At 47.0% G+C, this 27903-nt stretch overlaps 1 protein-coding gene across 12 annotated transcripts in view; it reads left to right on the top strand.

The window, feature by feature from the left end:
- The window catches only part of GTF2IRD1 (GTF2I repeat domain containing 1), a 173265-nt gene that overhangs the window by 70543 nt on the left and 74819 nt on the right, over positions 1 to 27903 (top strand). For 10 of the 12 annotated variants that reach the window (XR_012155462.1, XM_073315874.1, XM_073315870.1 and 7 more), the window contains 3 exons: positions 7124 to 7265; positions 19321 to 19467; positions 27297 to 27480. Coding sequence is in view for 11 of the 12 variants with exons in the window: in XM_073315874.1 (XP_073171975.1) it covers positions 7124 to 7265; positions 19321 to 19467; positions 27297 to 27480 (473 nt within the window). In the remaining variant the exon portion in view is untranslated. Of the gene's footprint in view, positions 1 to 7123; positions 7266 to 9054; positions 9155 to 19320; positions 19468 to 27296; positions 27481 to 27903 lie in introns of those variants that run through there. The other 2 variants (XM_073315873.1, XM_073315872.1) reach the window with 2 other exon arrangements.

The following is a 27903-nucleotide window of genomic DNA, read 5'->3' as shown; positions in this document are numbered from 1 at the left end:
CTGGCACTTTGCAGTGCGGCAACTTTCTTGCTCATGGGGGTGAAAAAACACCCCCCCCCCTTGAGCGCGGCAAGTTTCAGCGCTGTAATGTGCCAGCATAAACAGTGCACCAGTGCTGGAAGCTACGCCCCTCGTGGAGGTGGTTTTTTGGGAACTACACAAGCCGCGGCGGTGCTTTAACGTTGCCAGTGAAGACATGCCCTAAGTGTACAAGACTCTTGTTGAGTCTCAGAGTATTTAAGCTTGCATAGTTGCATGCTGAGGAGCCGGAAGAAGGTGTTAATTACATTGGGCTTTAGCTTCCTTCTAATGACAGGTTTCAGAGTAACAGCCGTGTTAGTCTGTATTCGCAAAAAGAAAAGGAGGACTTGTGGCACCTTAGAGACGAACCAATTTATTTGAGCATAAGCTTTCATGAGCTACAGCTCACTTCATCGGATGCATACTGTGGAAACTGCAGAAGACATTATATACACAGAGACCATGAAACAATACCTCCTCCCACCCCACTCTCCTGCTGGTAATAGCCCATCCAAAGTGATCACTCTGTTTACAATCTGCATGATAATCAAGGTGGGCCATTTCCAGCACAAATCCAGGTTTTCTCACCCCCTCACCCCATACACACACAAACTCACTCTCCTGCTGGTAATAGCTCATCCAAACTGACCACTCTCCTTACAATGTGTATGATAATCAAGGTGGGCCATTTCCAGCATAAATCCAAGTTTAACCAGAATGTCGGGGGGGGGGGGGGGAAGGGGTAGGAAAAATCAAGGGGAAATAGGCTACCTTGCATAATGACTTAGCCACTCCCAGTCTCTATTTAAGCCTAAATTAATAGTATCCAATTTGCAAATGAATTCCAATTCAGCAGTTTCTCGCTGGAGTCTGAATTTGAAGTTTTTTTGTTGTAAGATAGCGACCTTCATGTCTGTAATTGCGTGACCAGAGAGATTGAAGTGTTCTCCGACTGGTTTATGAATGTTATAATTCTTGTATTCTTAATTGTAAAGAGAGTGGTCACTTTGGATTACCAGCAGGAGAGTGAGCTTGTGTGCAGGGGGCGGAGGGTGAGAGAACCTGGATTTGTGCTGGAAATGGCCCAACTTGATTATCATACACATTGTAAGGAGAGTGATCACTTTGGATGGGCTATTACCAGCAGGAGAGTGGGGTGGGAGGAGGTATTGTTTCATGGTCTCTGTGTATATAATGTCTTCTGCAGTTTCCACAGTATGCATCCGATGAAGTGAGCTGTAGCTCATGAAAGCTTATGCTCAAATAAATTGGTTCGTCTCTAAGGTGCCACAAGTCCTCCTTTTCTTTTAGCTTCCTTCTAGTTGCTTTTCCTGCTACATCCCTGTCTTCCAGCCACTTAGCATGTCAATTCTCCTGTCTTAAAAAATTCCCTAGCCTTGGGCCAAATTCAGAGATGGTGTGAAAGGAGGTTTAAGTGGGTGAGAGTCTCAGGGAGTCTAAATTTGTGTAGCATTAATGCTGAGGAGGAAGGAAGAATGGGTAACCCATTCATTATTTGTATTGCTGTAATGTCTACGGATGTCAGTCAAAGATCAAAGCCACGGTGCTAGGTGCTGTACAGAGGCTCAGTAAGAGTTTACAGTCTGTATTATGACAAGATGCAGGGTGGGGAGGGAAGGAGTAGGACGAGGCAACGATAAAGCAATCAAGTTATTGTACTATAAACAGGAGATCTTGGCTCACCATCTGACTAGCCATTGTCAGTGTCAGACGTAAGGCTCCCAAGACCAAAAGCAATCTCTAGAGGAAACTCCTTTGAGTTCAGTGAATATTTCACTGGATTGTGTTTTATCCCTTTAAACTTCCCTCTGAACTTGGTCCCTTAATCTCAAGACAAGGAGGATCTCTCTCCACAGTGGTGGGGCCTCTTAGCTTCTCATATTGGGTTTAGCCTTGATTGTAAAATATCAAAGATTTCTTCAAGGGTGTGGGGCTCACTTAGGAGATTGTGTGAAGGAGCATACGTGGTTTATAAATGGCACTAAATAGTCAGGAAAGCACCAGATATGTCCCCCATGCACATCTATAGTTTTTGTCGTTACTGGTAGGTGCATGCTCTGTGTCGTAAATTACCTGCCCCTCTTTGCTACGCAGCTCAAAGTGTCATGGAGATGAGCATGACCCCAGCATTCCACGGGGGTGTACAGTTCAGAGGAAGGCAAGCCAATCTGTGAAATTATTTGTACTGCCTTTTAGCAGGATTTTAAAACAATTTGTTCTAACAAATATTTCCATGTAACTGAACAGGGGCGGTCTAATAAACCGGGAAACCTGGAAGTGCTGTGTCTATTCCATTGGTATATTGCAACTGCCTTGCAATCGCATGTGCCATTTTAAATCTATTGTGGCCTGGGTTGTGATTTTTAAATTTATAATGAATGTCCTTCTGAAGCCCCTCTATTCAAGTCGCTTCAAAATCCAATAGAGAGAGGCTGGTGTTGGGGAAAGAACTTGGAACAGGAGGGTTCAATTTCTGGCCCTGACACAAAATATCCTGCATGACCTTGAGGAAGTCATTTAGTCTTTCTGTGTCCCAGTTCCCCTCACTGTCGAATGAGGATAATAAAATTTCGATTCTGCCGCTCCTTGTCTATTTCAGTTGTAAGGTCTTTGGGGGCAGGGGCCATCTGTTGCTATGGATTTATGCAGCACCCAGCGCAATATGATTCTGCTCTCAAAGGGGGTTTCTAGATGCCACAAGAATACAGATAATTAATAACACTGGAAACATATTGTCAGGAACATCGGGTGGATAAGAGACCCTAATAGCCCATAATTTCTGTGTTGATTAAATACACAAGGAGAGGGTCTTGACTGATGAAGACTTTGACTGCTAGCCAGCAAATATTTTGTCATTGAAATAAAAGTTCTCTGCAATTTTTTTTTAATTAGAACCGATTTAAAAATGCTAATTATTTTTCACAGGAAATTTTAGCCAATGTTTTTTGTTTTGTTCTGGTCTTCAAGTGCTTGTTCACATCCATTCCAATAGGTGTGTGCGTGCCACATGTCGGAAGGTTTTCCCCTAGCGGTACCCTGGAGTGGCGCCCTCCCTAGATCCCCTCATTGGGGTATGTCTCGGTCTCAGGGGTTTAAATCCTGCCAACGCTGCGGGAAGCCTGTGCCCAAGGGCCTTAAGTGCCTGGGTGAGGGCCAGCAAACAGAGACGCGCTCCATTTGCAGGAGCGTTAGACCCAGGGCGAAGAGAGAGCGGGGCTATCGCCTCAAACTCCTTTTAGTAAAGGTGGCTCTTCACCCTCACTTGTCACCGGCAGCGGCACCAGCGACATCGGTGTGCAGTGCACAGGCTTTGGCGCGGGATGCCCCGGCACCGAAAAGACTCCTCCAGGGAGCGTCGACACCGCTCCCCGGCTCACAAAGTGGGTTCGAGCATGCGGTCCTGCTCGCAGTCCCTGGTGCCGGTCCCCCGTCAGGAAACGGCACAGGGATCCCAGCGGGGCGCATCCTCTGTCAGGGCACCCACAGCCTCGCCCTCGGATCCCTGCACTGTCGACTCCGGCCCTGCCAGGGGCTCCGTGGAGTCTGGTGCTCGTGGACTCCCTGACTGGGGAGGAGTTGGAGGCTGAGGTTGATCTCCCCTCCACGCCGGGTACCTCTGAGGCCACGTGGGACCTTAGAGCCATGGTGGCACAGTCCCCGGCCCTGCAGGTGCAACCACCGGCGCCGGTCCAGGTGCGGGTGCAAGGCCCAATGGCGCCGCCGCCACGCATTCAACTCTGGGGCAAGCCAACGATGCCACAGTGCCGTTCCCCGTCGCTGCGGTACTGTTCTCTGGCGCCGTCGGGCTCCACCCCCCATGCTCTGGCTCAGACTATTCTTCGCACTCCGACAATGAGTTGTTGACCTCCCGACATAGCTGGTACCGGTCTCGGTCCCGGCACCGCAGATTGCGGGACGTGCCCGGCACTGGTGGTATCCTGGCCCCCACAGTGTCAGGAGCCGGTACAGTGGCCCTTTTGGACTCCTTGGGCCTACCATCAGCTCCAGGGCAGGGCTCCAGGGCCGCATCCATGGTGTCCGCGCCCTGTGCTTCTCTTTCGCCCCCCACGTGACAAGGACCGTGGGTCTTCGCAAGCGGGTGCAACTCTCGAGCCAGCACCCTGTGTGGGACCAGCGCCACAGTCCCCCGCCGAACAGGGCAGACATACCCGAGCCAGCCTCCGGAGAGCCTGAGGGTCAGGAGGACCCAGTCCCACAGGCCGCCTCATCCTCTTTGCCGGATAAGGCGGTGGCTGGCACCTCCACCACCACACTCCCTGCGATGGACAATAGGGCGCACAAAGACCTTCTTAGGAGGGTGGCCCAAAACATACACCTCCGGGCTGAGGCGGTGCCAGAAGACTCGGACCCAATGGTGGACATTCTTGCCCCGGAGGGTCCTTCTAGGGTAGCCTTGCCCCTTATAAAGACCATACAAAACTCCACAAAGGGGTGGAAAGGTCAAAGGGGTGGAAAGGAGGTATTTTGTGTCGCAGAAGGGGTACGGACACCTTTTTAGGTGGAGCCTGGAACATTAGTGGTGGATGTGGTGAACCACAAAGAGCGGCAAGGTCAACCCCTGGGTCCTGCCCCAAAGTCATGGGAAGCTAAGAAGCTGGACATTTTTGGCTGTAAAGTCTACTCGACCAGGGGGCTCCAGCTTTGTGTTGCTAATCAGCAAGCAGTGCTGAGCCACTATGCTTTCAATTCCTGGAGCGCACTAGCCAAGTTCTAGGAATTTCTCCCATAACACTCACGCCTGGACTTCATGGCGCTTCTTGAGGATGCCAAGGTGGTGTCAAGGACCTCCCTCCAGGCCGCCTCAGCCTCAACTGACCCTGCAGCTTGGACCATGGCCACAGCAATCGCCATGAGACAGAGTGCCTGGTTACAGGTTTCGGGCATACCCCCGGAGGTCCAGAACACCATTCAGGACCTGCCCTTTGACTGTGTGGGCTTGTTTGCCAAGAACATGGACTCCCGCTTGCACAGTCTGAGGGACTCGAGAGTGAGATTGACACTCCCGTACCCCAGAGGAAGCCCTTCAAACCCCAGCCCTCCTCCTTCTTCTACTCCAGACCCCAAAGGCAGGACTCAGCCAGGAGAAGGGGCAGGAATAATAGGAGGCGCCAAGCAGTCCTCCTCAGGCCAAGGCCAGGGCTCGTCCAAACAGCCGCCGGGGCCGAAACCTAACTTTTGAAGGTGCGCCCAAGGATTGAGCACCAGGACTCAATCTGGATCCTTACCCTCCCTTTGTGAACCAGCTATTCCACTTCTACCGTGCTTGGTCCCAGATCACAACAGATCGCTGAGTTCTGAGCACAATAGGGGTGGGCTATTCTATCCAGTTCTGTTCCCTCCCGCCTTCCCATCCACCTTCCCCGTCCCTCTTCATGAGCAACTCCTTCTCCAGGAGGTGCAGTCGCTCCTTGCTCTGGGGACGATAGAGGAGGTTCTTCAGGACTTCAGGGGCAAGGGATTTTACTCCAGATATTTCCTTATCCCCAAGGCCAAGGGAGGACTGTGACCTATTCTGGATCTGCGAGACCTCAATGCATTCATCAATAAAGCCAGGTTTCACATGGTCTCCCTAGCCTCTCTCATTCCTTCCCTGGATCTGGGGGACTGGTGCGCCGCCTTCAACATGCAGGATGTTTACTTCCATATCTCCATTATCCCAGCCCACAGACCATTTCTTGGCTTTGTGGCCAGCGGCTGGTGATCCCATTTGGGCTCTTGACGGCCCCCAGATTGTTCACAAAGTGTATGGCAGTCGTGGCAGCCTTCCTCTGTACCTGGACGACTGGCTCATCAAGGCCCAGTTGCAAACACAAGTGGAGGTGCATGTGGCCCTAGCCCACACCACGTTCCTCAGGCTGGATGTGCCAGGGGTTCTGCTCCTTTCTGAACCACAGCCCGGGCTTCACCACAGACGCTTTTCACCTCACGCGTCCGCCGGGACAGGGCTTCGTTGATCCTCACGACGCCGGTGTGGTTTGCCATGCTGTTACGCCTGTCGGTCAACAAACCAGTAACCCTTCCCTTATGCTCAGACCTCATCGCTCAGGGCCACAGCAAGCTCCAGCAGCCCAACCTGGAGTCCCTCCACCTCACGGTGTGGAAACTCCCATGGTTGAACCCATTGGAGCTCCAGTGTTTTGGACTCTGTGAGAGAAGTTTTCCTGGGAAGTAGGAAACCTTCCACCCGAGCCACGTACCTGGCAAAGTAGAAGTGGTTTTCTATGTGGTCCCTGCAGAAGAGTTTCCTACTGCAGCAAGCGCCAATTCCCCTCGTTTTGGACAACGTACTGGACCTGAAGCAAGAAGGGCTGGCAATATCCTCTATAAAAGTGCACCTGAGCTCCATCTTGGCCTTCCACCAGGGGCAGCGGGTAGCTCAGTCTTCGGAAACCCTATGGTGGGCTGATTCCGCAAGGGCTTGGACAGACTTTTCCCCCATGTGTGGCAAGAAGGAACTGAGCAGGCGGTGGGTCGGCAGTGTCCTATATACACTGCCATGAGGGCGCCACTCAAGGGGGCTCCACTGCCGACCCGATGGGTGCTGCTAGGGGAACACCTTCCGATGATGAATGTGTGTGTGGTGCACGCATGCACGCACCTGTTGGAATGGACATGAGCAACACATCTCGAAGAACGAGAGTTATGAGAGGCAGGTAACCATTGTGGGGTTTTATGTTTTTTTATTTTAATTCCCACGGACATTCTTGGTGTTTTTTTTTTTTTTTTTTAAAAAAAAATGGTGGTTTAGTTAAAATTAAAAAAAAAAAAAAAAAAAAAAAAGTCCAAACTGAAAATTGTTGCCAAAACAATGTGTTTCTGGTGGTTTGCTGAAAAAACAAAGTTTTAGACTAAAATTAAAATGTTTGTTTTGATTGAAAAGTCATTTTGCACCAAAAAAAATGTTGCATGGAAAGAGTGACTTCCGGCTCCACTTACAATGTGTCTATGGAATGCAGATAACTCCGTAAATACACATTAAATTGACAGATGACCATGTGAAAACATGAGATGCTTCTACATTTTCCTTCTTCTAACCCAACTGCTTTTCCCACCTCCCCAGTGTTCCGCACTTTCCAAACTAAACGCCGAGGTAGCCTGCATTGCAGTTCACGATGAAAGTACCTATGTGGTTGGGACAGAGAAGGGGAGAATCTTTATGAACACAAGGAAAGAACTGCAAATGGATTTTCACAAGTTCTGCAGTAAGTACCCTCCTGGTCCGGGTTAGAATCCAAGTCCACGCTTGGTAACGAAGAGTTCATTTCACGTGATGCTGAGGTGAATGTGGAATGCTAGTGGTAAATTCAAATGATGTGTTTGGTTTCCTTGCTACTTTATTGTGCCACATTTATTTTCCATGTGGCAAGGCCACAGATGGATGGCTTGGGCCCCTTTTCTGTAGCCCGCAGAGGCTGACGCTGCTGTTGGTCAAGGCTTTCCTTTCTCCATTGGTGGCTGTAGCGTGAGACTGTAACTTGTTGTAACTCCCTGTGAGATTGATTCTGTTTTACACAATTGCTTCTTTGTGCCATGCTGGCTGTGTAAAGAACCCTTAAAATGGATCCAGATTACATTTACTCTCTTTGAGGCCCGTTTACACTGCCATAAAGGGCCCTTAGTGTAAAGGAAAATTAGGCCCAGGGTGTTTATTGGTTAGGGGCACTGGCAAAACACTTACCTTGCGTGGCATGAGAACAAATGTTTGTTCTCTTCCCTTTCGATCCCCACCATGACCCTATGCAAACAGGCCTGCGGAGTGGTGAGGTCCCCGGCAGTCGCTCTTGGGCATGCTGTCTTGGTCCCCATCCCAGAGGCTGAGCAAGACACTAGCATCGGCAAGGGGAAACCTGCAGGCAAACGGAGAACCAGGCAAAGAGAGTGGGAGATAAGTGTTACGCCATCTTCCTCTGTCTGTGTTATCTGTGCCAAGGCCCAGCATGTCCTTATAAATCACCCTAGTAACTGAAGAGTTGACATGGACACTGTGGAAGCAGGTGACCCCTCCCAGGCCTGAACCAGCAGACCCAGCCACAACCATCCCCTGCTCCCAGGAGGTCACTAAAGACTCAAATATGTTCCACAGACCTCTCTAGCAGGGTGTAGGTAGCGCTCCTGACGTGTTGTAATTCAGCGCCCGTGGAACTGGTTTCAGGATTGTAAGAAAGACCTTTTTCCTTTCTGTTTGTTTGACACCATGGTAAAATAGAGCTAATCTCACTTTGGGTCCAGAGGTTAAAGAAATGGCAGTCCACTCCAGGCCTGCTCAGTGTAAGGGTTATACCCAAATGTCTCTTCCCAAGTGATCAAGGTCACCATAACACTGAGGTCTGGCTGAGATGGAACTACAGTATATAGGGTGGCCTGAGGTTTCCTGTAAGCTTCTTGCCTTGTCTCCATATGTTTCAAGAGCCGCACTCACGTGGTGCAAGGACCTTAGGGAAAGGCTCTATCCTCAGGACCAGCAAAAGGCATCCTTCTTTGAATGCTGTAAGGTTTGGGGCTAGACTGTGGCTGTTAAATTGCATGTATAGCCCTGGTCTTGGAAAGCCAGCACACAGGCAAAACAGTTGGTGGCAAGCCCATTTCAAGAATGACTAGGAATAGCTTGCAGTGAGCCTGGCTACTTGAATTCATAACTCTGCTAGACACTGAGAATCATGGTCTCAACAGAGACACTGGTTTCATGGCTCATTACAACAATTTGTAACCTCCTAATCCTCCTTTGTCCTCTGATTGCAAAGGTGTTAATTGCCCACTTCATTTGAATTGGTTTCTTGCAACATGTGTTAACCCCTTATGTGTAACATTCTGTTCCCCGTTTTGTTTAGCTGTGACACTCTGGTTACCTTTCCCAGACCTAAAGAAGAGCTCTGTGATTCTAAAGCTTTTCTTCCGCCACCAGAAGGTAGACCAGGACTCCAGTAAGAGAGATTACCTCACCGTCCTTGTCTTTAAGAATAGTTTTGTCTGAAGCTACATGAGCTAGGAGAATTTCTGGGCTAGATGCTGTATGTATCACAAAGCAAGTCTGCGCTTTTCATTCAGACAAAGCAGGATTGAGGACATCACATCCCCCACGCTTGCACTGAAGGTGAGCTCACTGAATCAGAGAATTGTTCTCCTTTCCTTCTTTCTACTCCATGCCAATGCAAGTGAAGAGAGAACCTGGATGTAAATGACAGCCCTAAAGATCTACCCGAATTGGACCAGTGAATTCAGCAAACCAAACTCCCTGTTTGCTATCACAAGTTGGAGGGGGGAAAATATTAAGATTTCACAGCTTGATGCTCAGCAGCTGCTTTCTCAGAATCTTATAAGGCAAAGAAATTTGCAATTGGGAACCTTGAAAGCTACAGTATGGTGGTCACAATCTGCTGATGGTAACTTTGATCCGTCAGATGCGACCTTCAGGAGGTGTGTGCTCGTCTTCTGGTGCATGCATGGACTCACTCCTGTGGACAAGCGAGAACAGCATTATGCTCTATTACTATTGTCTTCTTCCTACCAGAATTTTCTTTGTCACTAGTCACATCCCATCAGTGCCAGGTCAGTGGCCATGTCTTAAATCTGAGAGGAAAATTTCTTTTTCTCCGAGATTGCAAGTCCACTGATCCGGATCCATCCTCGGTTTCAGTTTTTGGGTGTTGGCTGCTCCAATTGGAAGAATTGGACATCATGCTTTTAGTTGCGTGCCTGGTTTATTACGTTAGCGTTCCACAGTTAATGTTATGACCAGTGCTTTGGCTTTCGGAGGACTCTGGCAAACAGGAAGTTGGCAGGCCAGTAGCAAAGGGCAGCTCGTGACTGATTGCTCTGTACGCCTCTGCACACTGCAGGGAAGGGCCCCAACCTATCCGTGCCAGATCAGTGGATTTACAGTCTCTTAAAAAATAAATGCCAGAGAGAAGATGAAATTGCAATGCCCTGCTGGGCAGTGTAAGTAAAGGAGCAAGGTCAGTGCTTTCCTTTCTCAAGCCAGAGGAGTGCAAGCATATTGCAGGGGACAGTTTGCCAGCTGATCAACTCCCCACATCCTGCCCTCTTTCTCCGGCCATTTCCTGCAGGGGCCTTTTTCAAAACATGGCTACTCTGTCCTTTACCTGTAGGTGAAATGCTGCTGTAGATGATGCAAAGGGCAAGGATTGTAGAGGGAAGTAGGGTGACCAGACAGCAAGTGCGAAAAATCAGGGGTGGGGGGTAATAGGAGCCTGTGTAAGAAAAAGACCCCAAAATCAGGACTGTCCCTATAAAACTGGGACATTGAGAGGGAAGGCAATTTAAAAGAATGTACTGGTGGCCAGCGTCCGCTGCTAGGATGAAAGGCCTATGGAAAGGAACCCTAAATCTCCTTTCTCTGAGCCCATGATCGCCGTGGCGAAGGATGTCTTTGGCACACAAGCCAGTGCTTTACTCTCCCTTTCCCATCTCCTCGCAAGAGCAAGGGAAAACGCCTGGCGGGAAGAGTTCCTGTTGTTTGTGTCTCCTAGGGCAGCCTTACAAGGTAAATAATTGTAAGAGAACAGGCCGCTGTGGAGGCGTCTCTCTGTATGACGCACACCTCGTTAGTCAGCGAGACCAGCCCTCCCGGTTGCCGCTCGGGTGGTTTGAGGGCGCTCGTTAGAGAGCCGGTCACCCTTCCTCTCCCACAGCTGGGAGAAGATGCCACCACCCACCCTGAATGGTCCAACCCAAGACTGAGACCAGCCATTCCCTCCTGGCTTTCGGTGGCTCAAGGCACAGCCCCATCCTCCTGTTGCCTATCTCCAGGTCCCATGATGCTGCTAGTCTCAGTTGCACTACTTCTGATGCACCCAAAGGCTGATGCTGCCGGGTCCTGCCCTGACGCGATGCTCTGCTCCTTGTGCGATCTTGAGTGTTGAGGCAAGGGAAGGGGCTTGAAACGTGAGGAAATCAGTTCCTACCATCAGCACACAGCTGCTGAACTCAAGCCACTTGTCCCTCTGCTGCTGGATTTTTGAAGTAGGACATATCCTGCCTGGGTCTGGAACGAGTGTCTGTGCTGCATCACGGGTAATGATGGTTCCAGAGGGAGATAGGAAGTCAGACACAATAGGAGAGCAAATTTTTTTGCACATGCTGGCTGTACTAAATACTAAAGTCTCGTGTAATAGAAATTAGGTGGCAAAAATAAACTCTGTGTGTGTGTGTGCCTGGTGTTGATGGAAACCATATTTGTGCTTAATCCACTGGAGAAATTGCTCAAGAACAGTTCATGCTCGTGAAAATATTAGCCTTATAAAGCTGCCAGGGTCAGCGTCTGCTTGGATTATTCACTGCATCTGTGCTGGCTGTACCAGCAAAGCGTGCCTGGGGTGTAATCTAACTTGTGCACTTGGCTTTGTGGAAGATTTCTCCCTTCCTCTCTTGGTATTCTCTCTTTCTGAGGTGGGGAGGCTGTGATCTGTTTCACTGTGGTTTATTGTAATCTGAGAAATCCATCTTTTGATAACCATCAGTCTCAAGCTTTTTAATTTTGCAAGTGAGCTTCCACCTGGCATGAGTCATTTAGAAAGAGTTGCAAGTGTTTACGGCCCATTCGCACCACGTATGTAGACGGTATAAAAAATAGGATGTTCTATGTGAAAACACCAAAAGCGTCATTCTGCAGTCCCCATTGCCCAAAGGCTGCCAATGAATCTCTCTATCCATCATAGATAATAAACTACTGTTGTATTAAGTCAAACTCAAATCTACTCTATAGAGGCAGCCCAAGGCACATGAAGTTTAATCTAAGCGCTTTCTCCCTTCGGTTAAATTTCCTGTGTTGTAAAAACGGAACCGTAACAATTGGTACGAAATACAAAGTTTTGAGGACGGGGGTCTGACTGCGCAGCAGATGCTTAAGATAACTGCCTTGAATTTTAAAGGCTTTTCTCCACTAGAGAAAGCTCTTCCAGCTGGCATGCATTGTAAAGCATCCCTGAAAATGCCTCTGATTTATAGTCCAGTTGCCCCTTTAGAAAGGATCTAAAATAATCTAAAGCAGACATCACTGAAAGATATAAGAAGCCTCTTATCTACTGAGCAGCATTTCTGAGCACACAGACCTCACTTGAGCATGCTCATTTAGCACAGCCCTTCCTGAAATACTAAGGGGAATTGGCAATTATAAAGATGAATGTCAATAAAAGAGAATTTGTCTCGTTGGGAGGGGAGAGCCTTAGAAGGGTATGATCTTTAAATGACTTCAAGGCCTTAGCAGAAAGAACCGAAAACTTTTCAAGCAAGCATCTCCCCTCCACATCCTTCCCCGCCCTAATGAGAAACTGTCTAGAACGTATTGTAAACAAAATGTGTTTCTTGTGTCTCAAGGAGAGCTTCAGGCTGCCAACCCCTTTGGTCATTGCAGGTTGTGCTGTCCAGGGGCACTGGCAGATTCTCTTCCTTATTTCCCATTCTCTCTGCCCTTCAAGATTCTCTGCTGTTCTCTCTCTCCTGCTGAATGCAGACTAAGGTTGTTCATTCCTCAGTGTATGTAAATTGAGTGGTAAATATTGCTGTGGCTATCAGAGGTGGCCAGCACTTGCTAGTGCCAGGACTGAATGCTCCAAGGTATCTTCAACTTCCATTCAAGTCAGCACCTCCCAGAAGGCGCTCAGCACCGCCCAGCGTGGGGACGGATTGTTTGCCGTGGTATTGGACAGTTGGATTTGCCCTTCCCGCTTACACCATCCCAGTATCACTTTAAAGTAAAGTGCAGAGCAGTTAATAAAAGGCAAATTCCTGCTGAAAAATCAGACAAATACTTCAGAGACCAAAGGAGTTTGAGAAATGTTGCTGGAAGAAACGCATCAAGTGGCCACTTCTCCTCCTGTGTACAGCAATAGAAGCAGGGAATCATCAGTGAGACTACATGCTGGTGAGATCAGAATCAGTCCTGTGGATGAGGCCCTCCCCACTGGGGACTCAGACATGGCCCTTTGCTCTGGGCTTAGCATATGGAAGGGGCACATAGTCACTCACTAGCAGGAGTAAGACTTTAGCGGACCTTGCTTTGTTCAGTATCCACTTCTTTGGCCTGATGGTAACTCTGGCCATGAACTTTCTAGAGCAGAGTTGCTAGACTTCAAAGAAGCTGCCTCTATCCCCCTCCCCACATCCTGGTTGGAAGGAGAGCTATTTTGATGCAAGATCTTGAGTGTGAAGGTAAAGTTCTGGGGCTCAGAGAGGCCCCTTCCCTGCCTATTCTCATGTAGCTCTACTCTCTGAATCTTTGTTTTAAGCAGGCCTTACACCTGCACTATTGATGTCAAGGGGAGTCTTTCCACTGACTTCATTGGAAGTCAAGGCTGTGTTACCACGTCCCCCTGGCTAGGGGCTCCTTGGGTCACTGCTGAAAACAGGCCGAACTCCACTGCGGTCAAAAGAGAAACCTGCTGATTTACACCTGCTGGGGTTTGGGCCCCAGGTCTTCTGCTTAGCCTGGGATGAGATGGTTGGTTGTGCAAGCTGAATTTCTGGAGCAGTTTTGAGCTGATTGAGATGCGGCTTGCAGGGGAAAAAGAAACAGCAGTGCTTTTGTGGGTGGGGGTATTGTCTGTTCAGTCTGTACGGTGAGCGTGTGCCTCCTGGATTTGTACGGCCGCGTTTCTGTCTGACAGCTTTCTCATGTCAGTAGTTCCTCTGGCAGATAAAAACTGCAGCAGGTGTATTGGGAACAGCAGATAAGACTCCGAAATCTCCTGATCGGTCCGTTCCAAATCCTGGTGTGGAGTGTGGAAGCCCAGCATGCATTCTGTGCTCGCTTTTGATGGTGCCGCTGTTAACCCTGGGACGTGGAACTGCAACACCATTCGAAGTCACTGAGACCAGCCTAAAAGAAGAGAAGGGCGTAGAAGGAGAGAACCTCTACTCCAGCTTGTGATGAGCAGCTGGAGCATTTCATAGCAGTGAAGCAGGTGCAGTATTTGTCCGCAAAGAAAGGGCAGCCCATGCCTCGGAGGGAAAAACCTCTCAGGGTTGCTGCAAAATTCTCACTGAGCTCAGGAAGGCGGAAGAGACTCAGGTGGACAGTGCAAACAAAACTAGCAGGCACTGACCTGAGGAGCTGGTCTTCCCATGCCCTTCGCTGCGGTACTTTCGGTTGGATTACTTTGGAATTGTGCTTCGCTTCTACAGTGTTTTGAGGCTTGGCACAGCTTGATCGGAGAGATAGCAGACAACCTGAGAGAGCTGTAAAATGCAGCTGGAAACATTAAAGTCTGTTCTAAGTTTAACTTCACGAAAAGCTTCTTTTTTTGAAACAATAAAGGCTTGAACATCAAATACTGAGGAAGACCTGAAAAGGTCCTGCTGTCTGTTGGCTTTCTCCCCACTCATAGCTCCACATATTCCCCCCTCCTCCCCACTTCCTATTATTCTAGTATCTTCTAAGAAGTTGGAAAATTACATTTGTTTTCCTACTAGCTTCATCCTTTTCCCACTTGACAAGTATTGAGCCCTTCTAGGGGGTGTGGATGTATGAGCTCACCCCCATGCTGTTTTTAGGGGAGCAGAGACATTTCTTGTCACCTCTCTTTGTGCATCCATCTCCTGGGTGACCGCACTGGTGAAGGTACTGTGTCATTAGTACTATTTAGTATTTATAGTGTGGTAGCACATACAGGCCCCATTGAGATCCGGGTCCCATTTGTGCCAGGTGTACACACACATAGTAAGAGATGGTCCCAACCCCGAAGAGCTAGCCTAAGACAAAACATAAGGAAAGGGTGGGAGAAAGGAGGTGTGGAACTGAGGGATGGACAAATGAAGTGACTTGCCCAGGCTTGTGCTAGGGCTTGTCTACATGACCACTTGGTTAGTGGCAAGCTGTGGCGTAAATCTACCCATGCTAGCCCGATGTCTGCTAAATGCCCATGTGGACCCTGTTGCTGTGAAACAAGAGTAGATCCGAGTACCCTAGGGACCTGGGCGGTATAGTCCACATAGACACTGTGCTAGGGTAGATTAATACCCCGGCTTGCCACAAATTAAGTGTTTGTGTTGACAAGCCCCTAATCTAACAACACGAACGTCCTTCCGCTCCACGGAACAGTTGTGCATTGGCTGAGGAATAAATTAAGTGAGCGTCAAGGTTTTTTTTCCTTCAGTAGCTCTTATTTCTGATCGTGTGTCTGCAGCAATGTGCTCATCTGTGGGAAGAGGCTTATGTTACACTAACGGCCGCTGCAGAGCCGAATAGTGCTCGGGGTGTGTGTGTGTGTGTGTGTATACACCTCCCATTTGTTTCGGTGCACTAAACAAAATGGTGACCATCTCTTACAATCATTTGTTATCGTCTCGTTGCCAGAGTGACGCCTTTTATTAGTTTTCAAATACAGTAAGATCCCCAAACCCACCACTCCAGGCACCCGGCTGCTTTGGCTAGAGTCACAGTCCGCAACAGCAGCATGACGCTCCTTGCCGCCAACTCATGTAATGGAGACTAGATGGTTTTCCAAAAGTCTGATGTCCACTCTGACCGTGGTTACTGAAATGAGGGGGTGGCGAGTCCCTTATCCTGTCTGGCTTTATCAGCACTAGCAATCTCCCTCTGTACTGTTACCACCGGGCCTCCTGGCAGGAGCAATGAGGTGAGCACTAGAGCAGTCAGTACTCCAGCGTTCAGTGGCCTTTTTCTCCCTGTGTTGTCTTGACCTGCCTGCGCCAGCTCTCCATTACTGCGTCCTCTGCTGATGCCATCATTGGAGCTGCACTGGGATAATTAATTGGCAGGAGATTTCCCAGAAGTGCAGACACTGCCGAAGTGTCTCAGCACTGCCTCCCCTCCCATCCCATCCTTCCCATGGCGTTGCAAGGATTATTTAATGTGTCCAAAGTGCTTTGAAATCCTCAAATGAAGAGGTGTCGTATCAGGCCTTGTCTGCATGTGGACGTTATGCCGGCTCCACTTAAATGGTTTTAAAAACCAATTGAGTTAAATCAGTGCAAGCCTCGTGTGGACAGATTTATATTGGTTAAAATGGATTCTGTTGGCTTGGTATGTCCCTGTACCTGTACTGATGCAAGAAAAGTATGTGTAGTCGAGGCTTAAATTGATAGGAGAGTGGTTCTGGACCAATTTAACCATGTCAATTTAGAATTGCATCTTTAGTTAAACCAGTGTAACTTTTGTGTGTTGACCGGGCCAAAGCGTAAATGTATTGTTGTTGTTCATGATCCATAAGAAAGCAGCACCTCAGATCCTGAGAAGTGTCCTACTCTCTGTTATAGTGATGTTCATTGTGTGTACATGGGTCTGATCTCTCTACCTGTCCCATACTCCCCGACTCTTTTTGTGCTTTGTTGCTTGCGTTGCCTTCCACGTGACACTGAGCATCTGGGACTCTTGGATCGGAAGCAGCACGCTATAACTTGAGCTTCATTTATCAGCATACGTTCTGCTTATTGCCCTGCTGCATTATCCGGCGGGTGTTTAACCACAGCTGGGTTTAAAAAGCAATAACTCAGTTTCCTATTTGCATAGAGGATTGTTTCAGATGAAGGGATCCATCAGTTCCTCCTTAAGCAATCAAACAGCATCCGGGCAGATCACTGGCAAGAGTCTGCAGAGTATGATGAAAGAATTAGTCCTTTGCCACCAAAAATCCCTTGTGAATAGGTTTAGAAAGAATGGCAGTAATGTACTTGTAGTGTTTAATTTTCTGTGCATTTAGAGATGCAAGGAAATTGTTGCTGTAGACATAATTTAGCTGAGGTTTAATGGGGGGAAATTAGCAGGGAATAGCTGGTATTACAGGGCTGTGCAACACTGAGGAGTAAGAAAGCCTTCAAGCAAGGGGGATTTGCTTTTCAGAAAAACTGAGGGCTAAGCAGATTGAACCCAGTGAAAAGAAGTACACTGGCCAATTAATCACAATCGTTTCAATGAAGCTGTGTGTGTGAAATCAGGAAAAGGGGTTGGCATATCCGGGATTGGTGCTGGGCGGGTGAGTTCTGGCTCTGTCATGGTTGGAGGGGGAGAACACTGACATTCTGAACCTTGCTCTGTCCTACGGTGGGGGCTGGACTCTTTTCAGGCCTTCTGCTTGGAGTGTGATGGGGCAGGACGTGGGATACGGAATGGATGTAGCAGGAGCGTGGGAGCCGTTTAATAATTGTACGGTGGAAGGTATTGTTTAAATCACTGGCACTGAGAGGCTCTCTGTCTTCTGTGTGTTGAAATTTCTTTGCCTGGCTTCCCATGCTCTTGTAACGCCTCCATGGCTTTCTGGAATTTGCAGGATTTTCTGTCCTTCACAAAAACCCAAACCAATCCATTTGGAGAGAGAATCATTTAAACAAAACCTTAATACAATAAATGAAGGGGGCTATACGGTCTCTGACGTAGAAAGCGACATTGAAGGTGCCTTCTTGCAGTCCTGCTTCAAAGTATGATGCTACTGACTGACTGCTGCTGCTTTGGTGGTTTGCAAGGCCTTGTCAACACTCGGTCCCTAATTGTCCATTGGTGGAGGGGCTAATGTAGATAGGACTTAGGTGACCTTACCACTGTGTGCTCTAGACCTGCTCTGAGCGAGGTTATCGAATGGCTGTGTCCTGCTGTGGCACTTCCTTGGGGCTCCCAGGATTGTGGGTCACCTTGTTAAACCCCTGCTTCAGCGAGAGAGAGGGGTGCTGGTGCTAAACTGGGGGATGGCTCCCTGTCTCCCCAGTCTGTTAGCTACCCCTGACTAACTTCCCTGAACTCTGCCAGCCCTTACTTTGCCTTGCAGGTAACACTCGGGGCATCCCAGGCCCAGAGCCCCCTGGAAGAGCGGTAGCTTGCAGTATCCAGTCCCTGGGTACACGTTAATCACCAAGTCTGCTGCCTCCGAAGAGACACTGTACTCACCAGCTTTCTTGCTTCCACTAAGAATTCACACTTCGTGATTAAAAAGAAAAGAAGTTTATTTACAAAGATAGAGGTTCAAGTGACACTGAGTAAGAGTAGTAGAAACAGGTCTGATTACAACTAAAGCAAAAGGAAAACATGGTTCTAAGAGACTAAACATCACTTTAGGTGATAGATGTAACTTAGACAAAGATTTCAACCTGCTAAAGTGACCTCGCAACATCTCCAGTCCTCTGGGCCAGGATCCAAAATGCACTGTCTGTTTTGCTCCCTCCATCATGGACCACCAAGGGGTCCCTTTCCTCCTCCTCCTTATAGTCCAGTCAATCTTTGACATGTATCCCTTTGCTGTGAACCCACAGACAAAGTTCTTCTCTCCTGCTCTGTGTTCTTTGGGGTGCTGATGCCAGATTGTCTCACATTCTCCTTTTAACTTGCTTTTCCTTTTGAGTTAATATGCTAACGAAGCTTGCTTCGTGTTGAGTTACACAATCTCTGATTTACACTGGCGAACTAGGCAGACGGGTAAATCAACAACTCTTTGTCTGGGAAAAATATGTTTATTTGCCCTGCCTGGTTACATAGCTTAAGCATATTTTTAGTACATACATGCTTCTTGAATAACGTGTGTACACACATCCCACAATGCTTCTGGTGGCCAGTAGGCGATAAGCTTTTGACCATCTACATGACATTGTTTATGGATAAATACTATGACAGCAATGTGTTAGGTGTAGTGAGTTTGTCAGGGCTGATAGGAGTTGCTGTAACATGACAGTAAACCCTTTGTCACTGAGCATTGAGAGGCTCTTGTGGTCATACGTGTCCACAATAGCATTTCCACCATCACTACTGCTAGCCAGCCGGCACTCCTAGTGCAAAGGTGGGGAAATTTCTCCAAAGCTGGTGTAGGGATTTGGACACTCAATTTTCGTTTCATTAATTTACAATGGGAGCTGAGTGTCCAAATGCCCTAGGCAGATGGGAAAATCCCACCCTTCATGGGTAACTTATTGTCCCGGGATAGGTGTGGTGCATCTGCATTGTGCCGTCCCTCTGCTCAGGGATAGATTTGACTGCTAAAGCTGGGTTTAAGTGGTGTGCAGGGTCTTGAGCAGCCCTTCTGGACCGGGGACACTGTGGGGCTGAGCAGCTGCAGCCATCATTGACTTTTGCTGGAATTGTAGGTGCTTTGAGCTTTTGAAAACCAGGCCCCTGTTGTTTTAAAGTGGAGACATTTGGGAGCTCGCTCCAGGATGCTGGACGACCAAAACTACCAGTGACCTTGAATCCAGTTTGAATCATGGTCAATTGAGGGCGATGCGGGGGGGAACCACAGTGACCAAAACCCTCCCCTTCTTCTAGGCACTTCCACTTTCTCTTTCTTTTTTCTTTTCTTGCAGGAGGTCAGCAGAGGAAAGAGCAGGATGCAGACTTCCAGAAGAAGGCAAAGGACTGTGGCCGGAGCATCCCAAGGGTCTCCCCTCATCAAGGATCAGACGTTTACCTACTCAGGAAGATGGTAGAGGAAGTGTTTGATGTGCTTTATAGTAAGAATCTTCACAATTCCATTTGGGTTGTTTTTGAAGCGACTGGTCTCACCAACAGCTGAAGGCGCGTTATTACCCTGACATTCTGAGAAACGGGGCCTCTATCTACTTGTGGCTACATCTTTCAACCCTGCTCTGATTTAGCCATTGCATCGTGATCCCTCTTGGCCTCGATCAGCACAGCGCTTAGCACATGCTTCACTTTAACTTTAAGCATGTGCTTAAGTCCGTCCTTGTTTAGCAAAGCACTGACTAATACCCTTAGAAATCTGCCCCTTTAAGCACTTGCTTAAGTCCAATTGACTTAAGTGCTGGGGTGAACAGGGATGGATTTAAACACGAGCTTGAGTGCTTTACTAAAGCTGGCTCTCAAAGCCAAATCCTGTGCCCCACGGAAGTCAATGGCCCTTTTGTCACTGCTTGAGTGCAGGATCAGGCCCTTAAGAGATTATGAAGGGAACTTTATAGCCTTATCGACATGAAGTGTACATCATGTTGACTCCATTGAAATCAATGGGCCTAACTGTTACATTTTCCTCTGCAGAAAGGCCCTTGAAGGGACTGTTCCACGGCTCGTTAACTAAATGTGCCAGTGAATAAATTAACGTGTGTGAGGAGACGTCCTTAGAAATGCTGTCCCTGCAGCATTCTCAGACCAATGCTGTGCTCCCAGCAGAGTTTTTAAAATTTGGTCTTTATCCCTAATGTGGCTTTTAAGGTGGTTTTAGTGCCAAATTTCTTTTTTGAAGGAAAAAGATGATTTTCCTAAGAGCTCTGCAACCTGAGCTCTGAGATACAAGCTCGTTTCATTCCAGCTCATATATCTTCCCCAGTAATAAAGATGCTGCCGTTAAAATGTAACTGAGCACCATGTTGCTGATGTAACCCGCTGTTGACTGTGTTACAGGTCTCTCGCTGTGCCCGATCCACAGAGGATAGGCATTGTTACAGCCCTAGCTAGGGAGCTTTAGCTCACGCTGTAGCTGTATGGACTCTGGAGGTCTCGGGTTCAAATCCTACTGTTGGTCAAGATGGCGGCAGTTACACATGCACAAAACCAGACAGGCTTCCAGCTCACCTTTCTAGAATCTGGGTTGGGCCAACTGTAGTGAAAACGCATTTGTGTTAGCAAAATGAGTAGACGCACCAGGATATTCCCACAGAGTGAAATTTGCCCCTTGCCAAGGGCCAGTGCAAGGGCTCACACCGCTTTCGTCCCATTTAAGTCCTCAGTCAAGTTGAAATAGTGCCTAAACAGTGTGTTGGCCTTCTGCACAGTGGCAAATTAGGCCCATTGAGAAATAGGTGTCTTCCTGGCAGTAGTCACAGGTTTGAAAGTTCTGGCCCCAGGGGTGCCTAGGCAACCACGGCCCACGCAGGGTTAAATGGAATTTGGTTGCTGCACAGGGGATTGCCCAAGTATATACTGAAAACTGATAAATGTATATAGTAAGTATATATTGGAAGCTAACAGCTTGCAGGGAAGTCCACTAAATCTCTACTCCATTGACTCACTCTGTGTCACTTCACATGCCTTTGAATGCTTGTTTTACAAAGAAAATGTGTTGCTTGCCTGAAGATGAACAGGGGACTGATAGACTGAATATCAGCCCTTAACAGCGAACGTCAGATTTGTTGTGTTTATAACTTGGCATTTCGATGGTGGTTTTGCAGTCCATTATCTAGAATCAGTTCAGTCTTGTTATTTGTTACTGTGTAGCACTCAAAGAGTGCTAAGTGCTTTGTAGCCAAGTAAAGAGACAAGTTACCTCGGTTCTGTTCCCGGCTTTGCCACTGGTGTGCTGGGATGACCTTGGGCAAGTCATTTTATTGCCCTGTGCCCTATGATTAGAAGTCAAGATTTTAGAAATCACTTAATGGATTTAGATACCATGTCCCATTACAATGGGTGTTCGGATCCTCTCCGTGGCTTTGCAGATCGCAACCCAAATACACTGTAGGGAAAGGTATGCAACAAAGACAGATGAACGAGCAGTGAAATTCAGCACTCAGCTTATTAGATCCCCAGGTGAGAAAGAGGGAAGAGGGAGAAAATTAATGTACATAATAAAATGTACCTGTTTGAGGGTCCGTTTGGAGGAAATGTTTTACATTTTCAATCCAGCACCGTGGTGGTGCATGTACACGTGGGGAATGGAGTTTGGCCTAGTGGGACGGCACTAGACTGGAATTCTAGAGACCTGGGTTCTGTTTCTGCTACCGGTCTGCTGATGTGACCTTGGACAAGTCGTTCCATTGCTCTGTGCCTCAGTTTTACTATCTGTAGAAATGGGATGATGGTCGTCACCTCCTTGTGTGAAATACGTAGAGATCTACTGGTGCAAAGCACTGTGTTGGAGCTAGCTGCTATTATTGTTTATTTATTTTATTATTTTATTTATTAGTGTCTAGGGCAATGGACTGGAAGACTTGGGTTTGATTCCTGGCTGTGTCACTTGGGCAAATCGCTCCCCGCTCTGTGCCCGCTTTCCCCCCCGCCCCACCTTTTGCCTGTCTTGTTTCTTTAGATTGCAAGATCTTTGGGGCAGGGATTGTCCCTGGCTATGTGGTGGTACAGCGCTTAGCCCAGTGAGGTGCCAATTTTAATTGGGGTCTCTAAGTGCTACCACGGTTCCCTCTAAGCTGTGCGCGTGCACGCAGCAAAACACCGCGCGCACAACCATTTACACCGAAGCGCAACAATTTGCACAGAAGAAATTCTTGCGCACACGGCCTGTCAAAAATTAGAGGCAACATTGAGAGCTACCCTAACGCAAATAATGTTTGCCTGATTTTTTTAGTGGTGCGGTGCATCCGGGATGTACAGTGTCTTCAGTGGTAACAACGGCTGCTCTGAAAATCAAGCTCCAGATTTTTGTGTGCATCTCTGGTGCACAACTGTCTTGCCTGCTAATCGTCATGTCCCATGTGACTATCCCTTTCTTCAGACCATAACCAGGGTGTGTCCAGTTCCATATTGACTACAGCCAAGTATGCTGAAGATGGATGCAGAACCTCAGGCTAGCTCTGTATCCTATATCTAGAGGTCTGTTTGAAATTAACAATTCTCTTTCTTCCATTTTTATCCTTTAAAGAAAGTTGCCTCCTATCAATGAGGATGAAAAATCACAGAAAACGCTTGCTCAAAAAAAAAATCCCAGATTCCCTCTGGAGCCCAGTAATCTCTTCACCAACAGAATGACTGATTACTATGGAGTTCTATTAATCAGACATTAATGATTATTATTGTCTCTTTTTAGTTAAAGCTTGAGCCTCTGCTGGGTTTGCTGAAGGTCACTTTGAAGGTAGCACATTCCCCACAAAAACTTGCCTAGGCACCTGCAAGCATCTAGCCGATAATTGGTTGCTATCAACATTATTTGCTTCTTTCTCCCTGTCCTGGGGAGGGAGAGGGGGCGATATGGGGAAGAGAAAATCTGCTGCAGCCAGTGCACTGAGGCAGGGAATCAATTAGTACTTTTCAAGCTAGCTGAGAGTGAACTCACAATGTTGTGGTTCAAAGGTTTGTTTCGAAACTTCTGTTATGGAGTTAATGAAAACGTTATCCATCCAAGCTATAAGGAACACTGATTGCTTGGGCAAGTCACACATCATTAGTTGTTGTTCTTTGAAGCAATGCTCTGTGTTGAAGAAATTACTTTTAATAAGTGCCACCAGGTTTCCAGGATTTTGTAAAATCAGCTCCAGGTTAAAAAACGATTTAAATGAAATCACACACAATCCCACGACTAATTAAAGACCCCTGAAGCGGGGTTTCCCCTGCACCAGTGCAGTGACCTGGATTGAAATACCGCGAAGAAGAATGATGAACGAATGTACAGCTGGGCATTACAGGCAGATGTGCTGCATTTGTACATGCATCTGGATGCTGAGTCACTGAGTGATTCAGGTCCTTGCGCTGGTGTCTCTTCTCTCTTGCTTCCTGCAATGAGTGCCTGGTGTATTGGTGTCTGCGGTTTGGGTCAGGCTCAGAATTTAATTTTTTCAGGAGAAAGGGGCTCAAGATTTTTGAGATGCGTTTAGCGATTTTGGGTGCCTCCATTTTATGGGTGCCCAGCTTGAGACACCGTTAAAGGCTCCTGGTTTCCAGACCTTGCTGAGCACTCATCCTTTGAAATCAGGCCCCTGGAAGGCATCTCAGATTGGACACCTGGACTCGTTCGTCACTTTTGAACTTCTTGGTCAAGTTGCCTAAGGCACTGGGTCTTATTAACCTTCCCAGACTACTGTACCCCTTTCAGGAGTCTGATTGGTCTTGCGTATCCCCAAAGTTACACCTCACTTAAAATCTACTTACTTACAAAATCAGACATTAAAATACCAAAGTGTCACAGCACACTATTACTGAAAAATTGCTGACTTTCTCATTTTACCATATATTATCAAATAAATCAATTGGAATATAAATATTGATCTTACATTTCAGTATATACTATATAAAGCAGTATAAACAAGTCATTGTCTGTATGCAATTTTAGTTTATACTGACTTTGCTTGTGCTTTTTATGTAGCCTGTTGTAAAACTAAGCAAATACATAGATGAGTTGATGTACCTTCTGGAAGACCTGTCGTTCCCCCATGGGTATGTGTACCCCTGGTTGAGAATTTCTGGCCTAAGGTGACTCTTGGGACAATAGTCTTCTTCCGTTGCCAGAGAAAGAGAGGAGCAATTTGTTCCCTGCTCCCCCCTGAGGCATTGCTGGAAGAGATGCAGTGATATTTGTGTGCAATTCTCTTATTTTGACATTGGCTATTGAAGCAGGAGTCGTGTTGTGGGTAAAGCACAGGAGCAGGATATACAGGTTTCATGTCCACTGCTAATTTGCTAGTCAACGAACCCTTCTGGGCCAACCAGTAAAATGGGGATCATGGTATTTCCTTATGTCACAAGTGGTATTGTGAGGCTCAGTGCATTGACATTTGTAAAACACGTTAAGATTGTTGAGAGAAAGGGGCTAGTTCATTTTGATTTTTTTTAATGAGAAACAGACACAAAATGGTGCTAGGCAAAAGAGACACTTTACTTTTTGGCTCAATGTTTATTCATACTTCACCTGCCTGAAAAAGGAATGCTGAGAGTACTTTAATGAATATGCAAATAAAAATAAGTGTAGATCTTTAGTCTCCTGGTCAGATCTTCTCTCCCTTCTTCTAACAAGGTAGAAGTTACTATGGGCCAGAAGCTAGGCTGGTGTAAATGAGCATAGCTCTGCTGAAATCAGGGAGTTTCATTGAGTTACACCAGATCATAGAATCAAAGAAATGTAGGGCTAGAGGGGATCTCCAGAGACCGTCAAGTCTCAGTCCCCTGCACTGAGGCAGGACCAAGTAAACCAAGACCATCCTGGTGCGAGGTTTGGAGGTTTTTAAGAACCTGTGGGACAATTATGGGGATTCCACAGCCTCCCTTGAAAGCCTATTCCATAATTTAACTTACGAGGGTTTTTCCGAATATCTAGCCTAAATCTCCCTTGCTGTAGATTAAGCCCAACTCTTGATCAGCATTCTCTTCATAACAGCCCTTGGCATATTAGCAGACTGTTAGCAGGACCCCCTAAGTCGTCTTTTCTCAAGACTAAACATGACCAGTTTTTTTAATCATTCCTCAGAAGTTTTCAAAACCTTTTCTCATTTTTTTTTTGCTCTCCTTCGGATTTTCTCCAATTTATCCACCTCTTTTGTAAAGTGTGGTACCCAGAATTAGACACAGTTCTCCAGCTGAGGCCTCACCAGCGCTGAGTAGAGCAGGAGAAGTACCTCTATATGTCTTACATATGACACTCCAGTTAATATACCCCAGAATGACTTGAGCTTTTTTAGCAACTGCATCAAGCTGTTGACTCATTCAATCCGTGATACACTATAATACACAGATCCTTTTCAGCAGTGCTACTGCCTAGCCAGTTATTCCCTGTTTTGTAGTTGTACATTTAGTTTTTCCTTCCTAAGTGAAGTACTTTGCACTTGTCTTTTATTGAATTTCATCTTGTTGATTTCAGACCAATTCTCATCCTGTCCGCCAAAGTGCTTGCCACCTCTTCCAGCTTGGTGTCATCCACAGATTTTTATAAGCAACTCCAGGTCATTAATGAAAACGTTGAATAGTACCAGATTCAGGACTGACCCCTGCAGAGGCCCAGTAGGAACTCCCTCCTAGTTTGACCACAAACTATTCAGAACTACTCTTTGAGCATGGTCTTTAAACCAGTTGTGCACCCACCTTAGAGTAAATTCACATAGACCCCATTTCCCTAGTTTGCTTACAAGAAAATCATGTCAAGACCCTTACTAAAATCAAGATATGTCATGTCTATTGCTTCACCCCATCCAGTGGGATTGTAACCCCATCAGAAAAGGAAATTAGGTTGGTTTGGCATGTTTTTTTTTCTTGACAAATCCATGCAGGCTATTCCTTATAATCCTATTACCCTGTAGGTGCTTAAAATTTGGTTGTTTAATAATTTGTTCCAGTATCTTTCTGGGGATCGAAGTTAGGCTGACTGGTCTATAATTCCCTGGGTCCTCTTTGTTCCTCTTTTTAAAGATAGGTTTTTTTTGTTTGCTCTTCTTCAGTCCTCTGGGACCTCACCTGTTCTCTGAGATAATTGCTGATGGTTCCAAGATTCCATCAGGTAGTTCCTTGAGTACCCTAGGATGAATTCCATCAGACCCCGCCAACTTGAATACATCTAACTTATCTAAATATTCTTTAACCTATTCTTTCCCCTATTTTGGCTTGCATTCCTTCCACCTTGTTAATATTAACTGTGTTGAGTATCTGATCATCATTAACCTGTCTAGTGAAGACTGAAGCAAAATAGGCATTAAACACCTTAGCCTTCTGATGTCATCAGTTATTAGCTTTCCATCCTCACTAAGTAGATGCTCTACAGTTTTCTTCATCTTTCTCTCGTTCCCAATGTATGTAAAGAACCTCCTCTTACTGCTTTTTATGTCCTTTGCTGGGTGTAACTCACTTTGTGCCTTAGCCTTTCTGATTTTGTTCCTACATGCTTGTGCTCGTCTTTTGTACGCCTTCTTAGCAATTTGTCCGTGTTTCCACTCTTTGTAAGATTCGTTTTTGATTTTCAGGTCATTAAAGAGCTCCTGATGGAGTCATATCGGCCTCGTACTATTCTTCCTATCTTTCCTTCTCATTGGAGTAGTTGGCATTTGTGCCTTTAATATTGTCTCCTTGACTAACGGCCAGCTCTCCTGAGCCCCTCCCTTAGATTTTCTTCCCATGGGACCTTACCTACCAGTTCTCTAAGTTTGTTAATCTCCTTTTTTTTGAAGTGCCTTGTCTTTATTCAGCTGCTCTCACTCCTTCCTTTCCTTAGAATCGTGAAATCTCTCATTTCATGATCGCTTTCACCCAAATTGCCTTCCACCTTCAGATTCAGAACCAGTTGCTCCCTGTTGCTCATCATGAAATCTAAAATGGGTGTCCCCTTGTTCCTTCATCCATTTTCTGAAACAAAAAGTTGTCCTTAATACATTCCAAGAATTTCTGTGTGTTCCCATATCACTGTTCCTGCTCCTCTTCATTGGGGTTTTGTGAGACTTTATTAATGTTTGTGAAGTGACTGAAGAGCCTTAAATAATAGATACTGCCATAGGTAATGGCCACGTTTTGTTATAACAATATTATGGGTGGGAAGAATTATCCTGACCAGTTCGCACTGGTGTTTGCAGTCTGTCCTGCACTGCATCTCTCCGCTAAAGCCCCGACCAGCTGCAATTGTGAGCAAATTCTGCCTGGAAAAGCCAGTGACTTTATCCAACGTGTAATTGTGCCTGTTTCCCAGGTGAAGCCATAGGGAAGAACAGCGTGGTGCCCTTGCCCTATGAGAAGCTGATGAAAGAGCCAGGATTGCTCGCAGTTGCCGGCTTGCCTGAGGGACTTGGCTTCCGGAAGCCCACGGAATACGATGTGAAATCCCTGATGGCGATTTTGGAGCACAGCCACAGTATCCGGTTCAGGCTAAAAAGGTAACTTCACAAACCCTGAGAGGGTGGGAGCAGGGAGTCTTCACTTCGCTTTGCTTCTTGTCCACACTGAGCCACGTCCAGGGAAGGACCCTCCCCTTTGAGTTCAGCGGGCTCTGAACCAGGCCTCTGAAGGGTTTTGTGTGCCAACTGGATCACGTGAGAGGGGGACGCTGCAGAGCCTGGTGCCATTTGTCACATTACACATGGGCTTGGTTGCTTTATGGGGCTCTCTGACAGGCTGAGTTAATTAACAGCTCGATACCACCGCTATTGATCACGGTGCCACTGTTTTCCACTTGTCTGCGAGGTGTTCGTTAAGTATGGTGTATTGCTCCCAGCACTGGTTTCTCGTGTGAACCTTGAAATGTAGGTGCAGCCATGTTAAATTGTGGCATACAAAGACTCGGCGTGTGTGAGAGACTA

The sequence above is a fragment of the Lepidochelys kempii genome, chromosome 17, assembly GCF_965140265.1.
Source record: "Lepidochelys kempii isolate rLepKem1 chromosome 17, rLepKem1.hap2, whole genome shotgun sequence".
Classification (NCBI taxonomy): domain Eukaryota; kingdom Metazoa; phylum Chordata; order Testudines; family Cheloniidae; genus Lepidochelys; species Lepidochelys kempii.
This window is presented reverse-complemented; position numbering and strand designations above follow the sequence as displayed.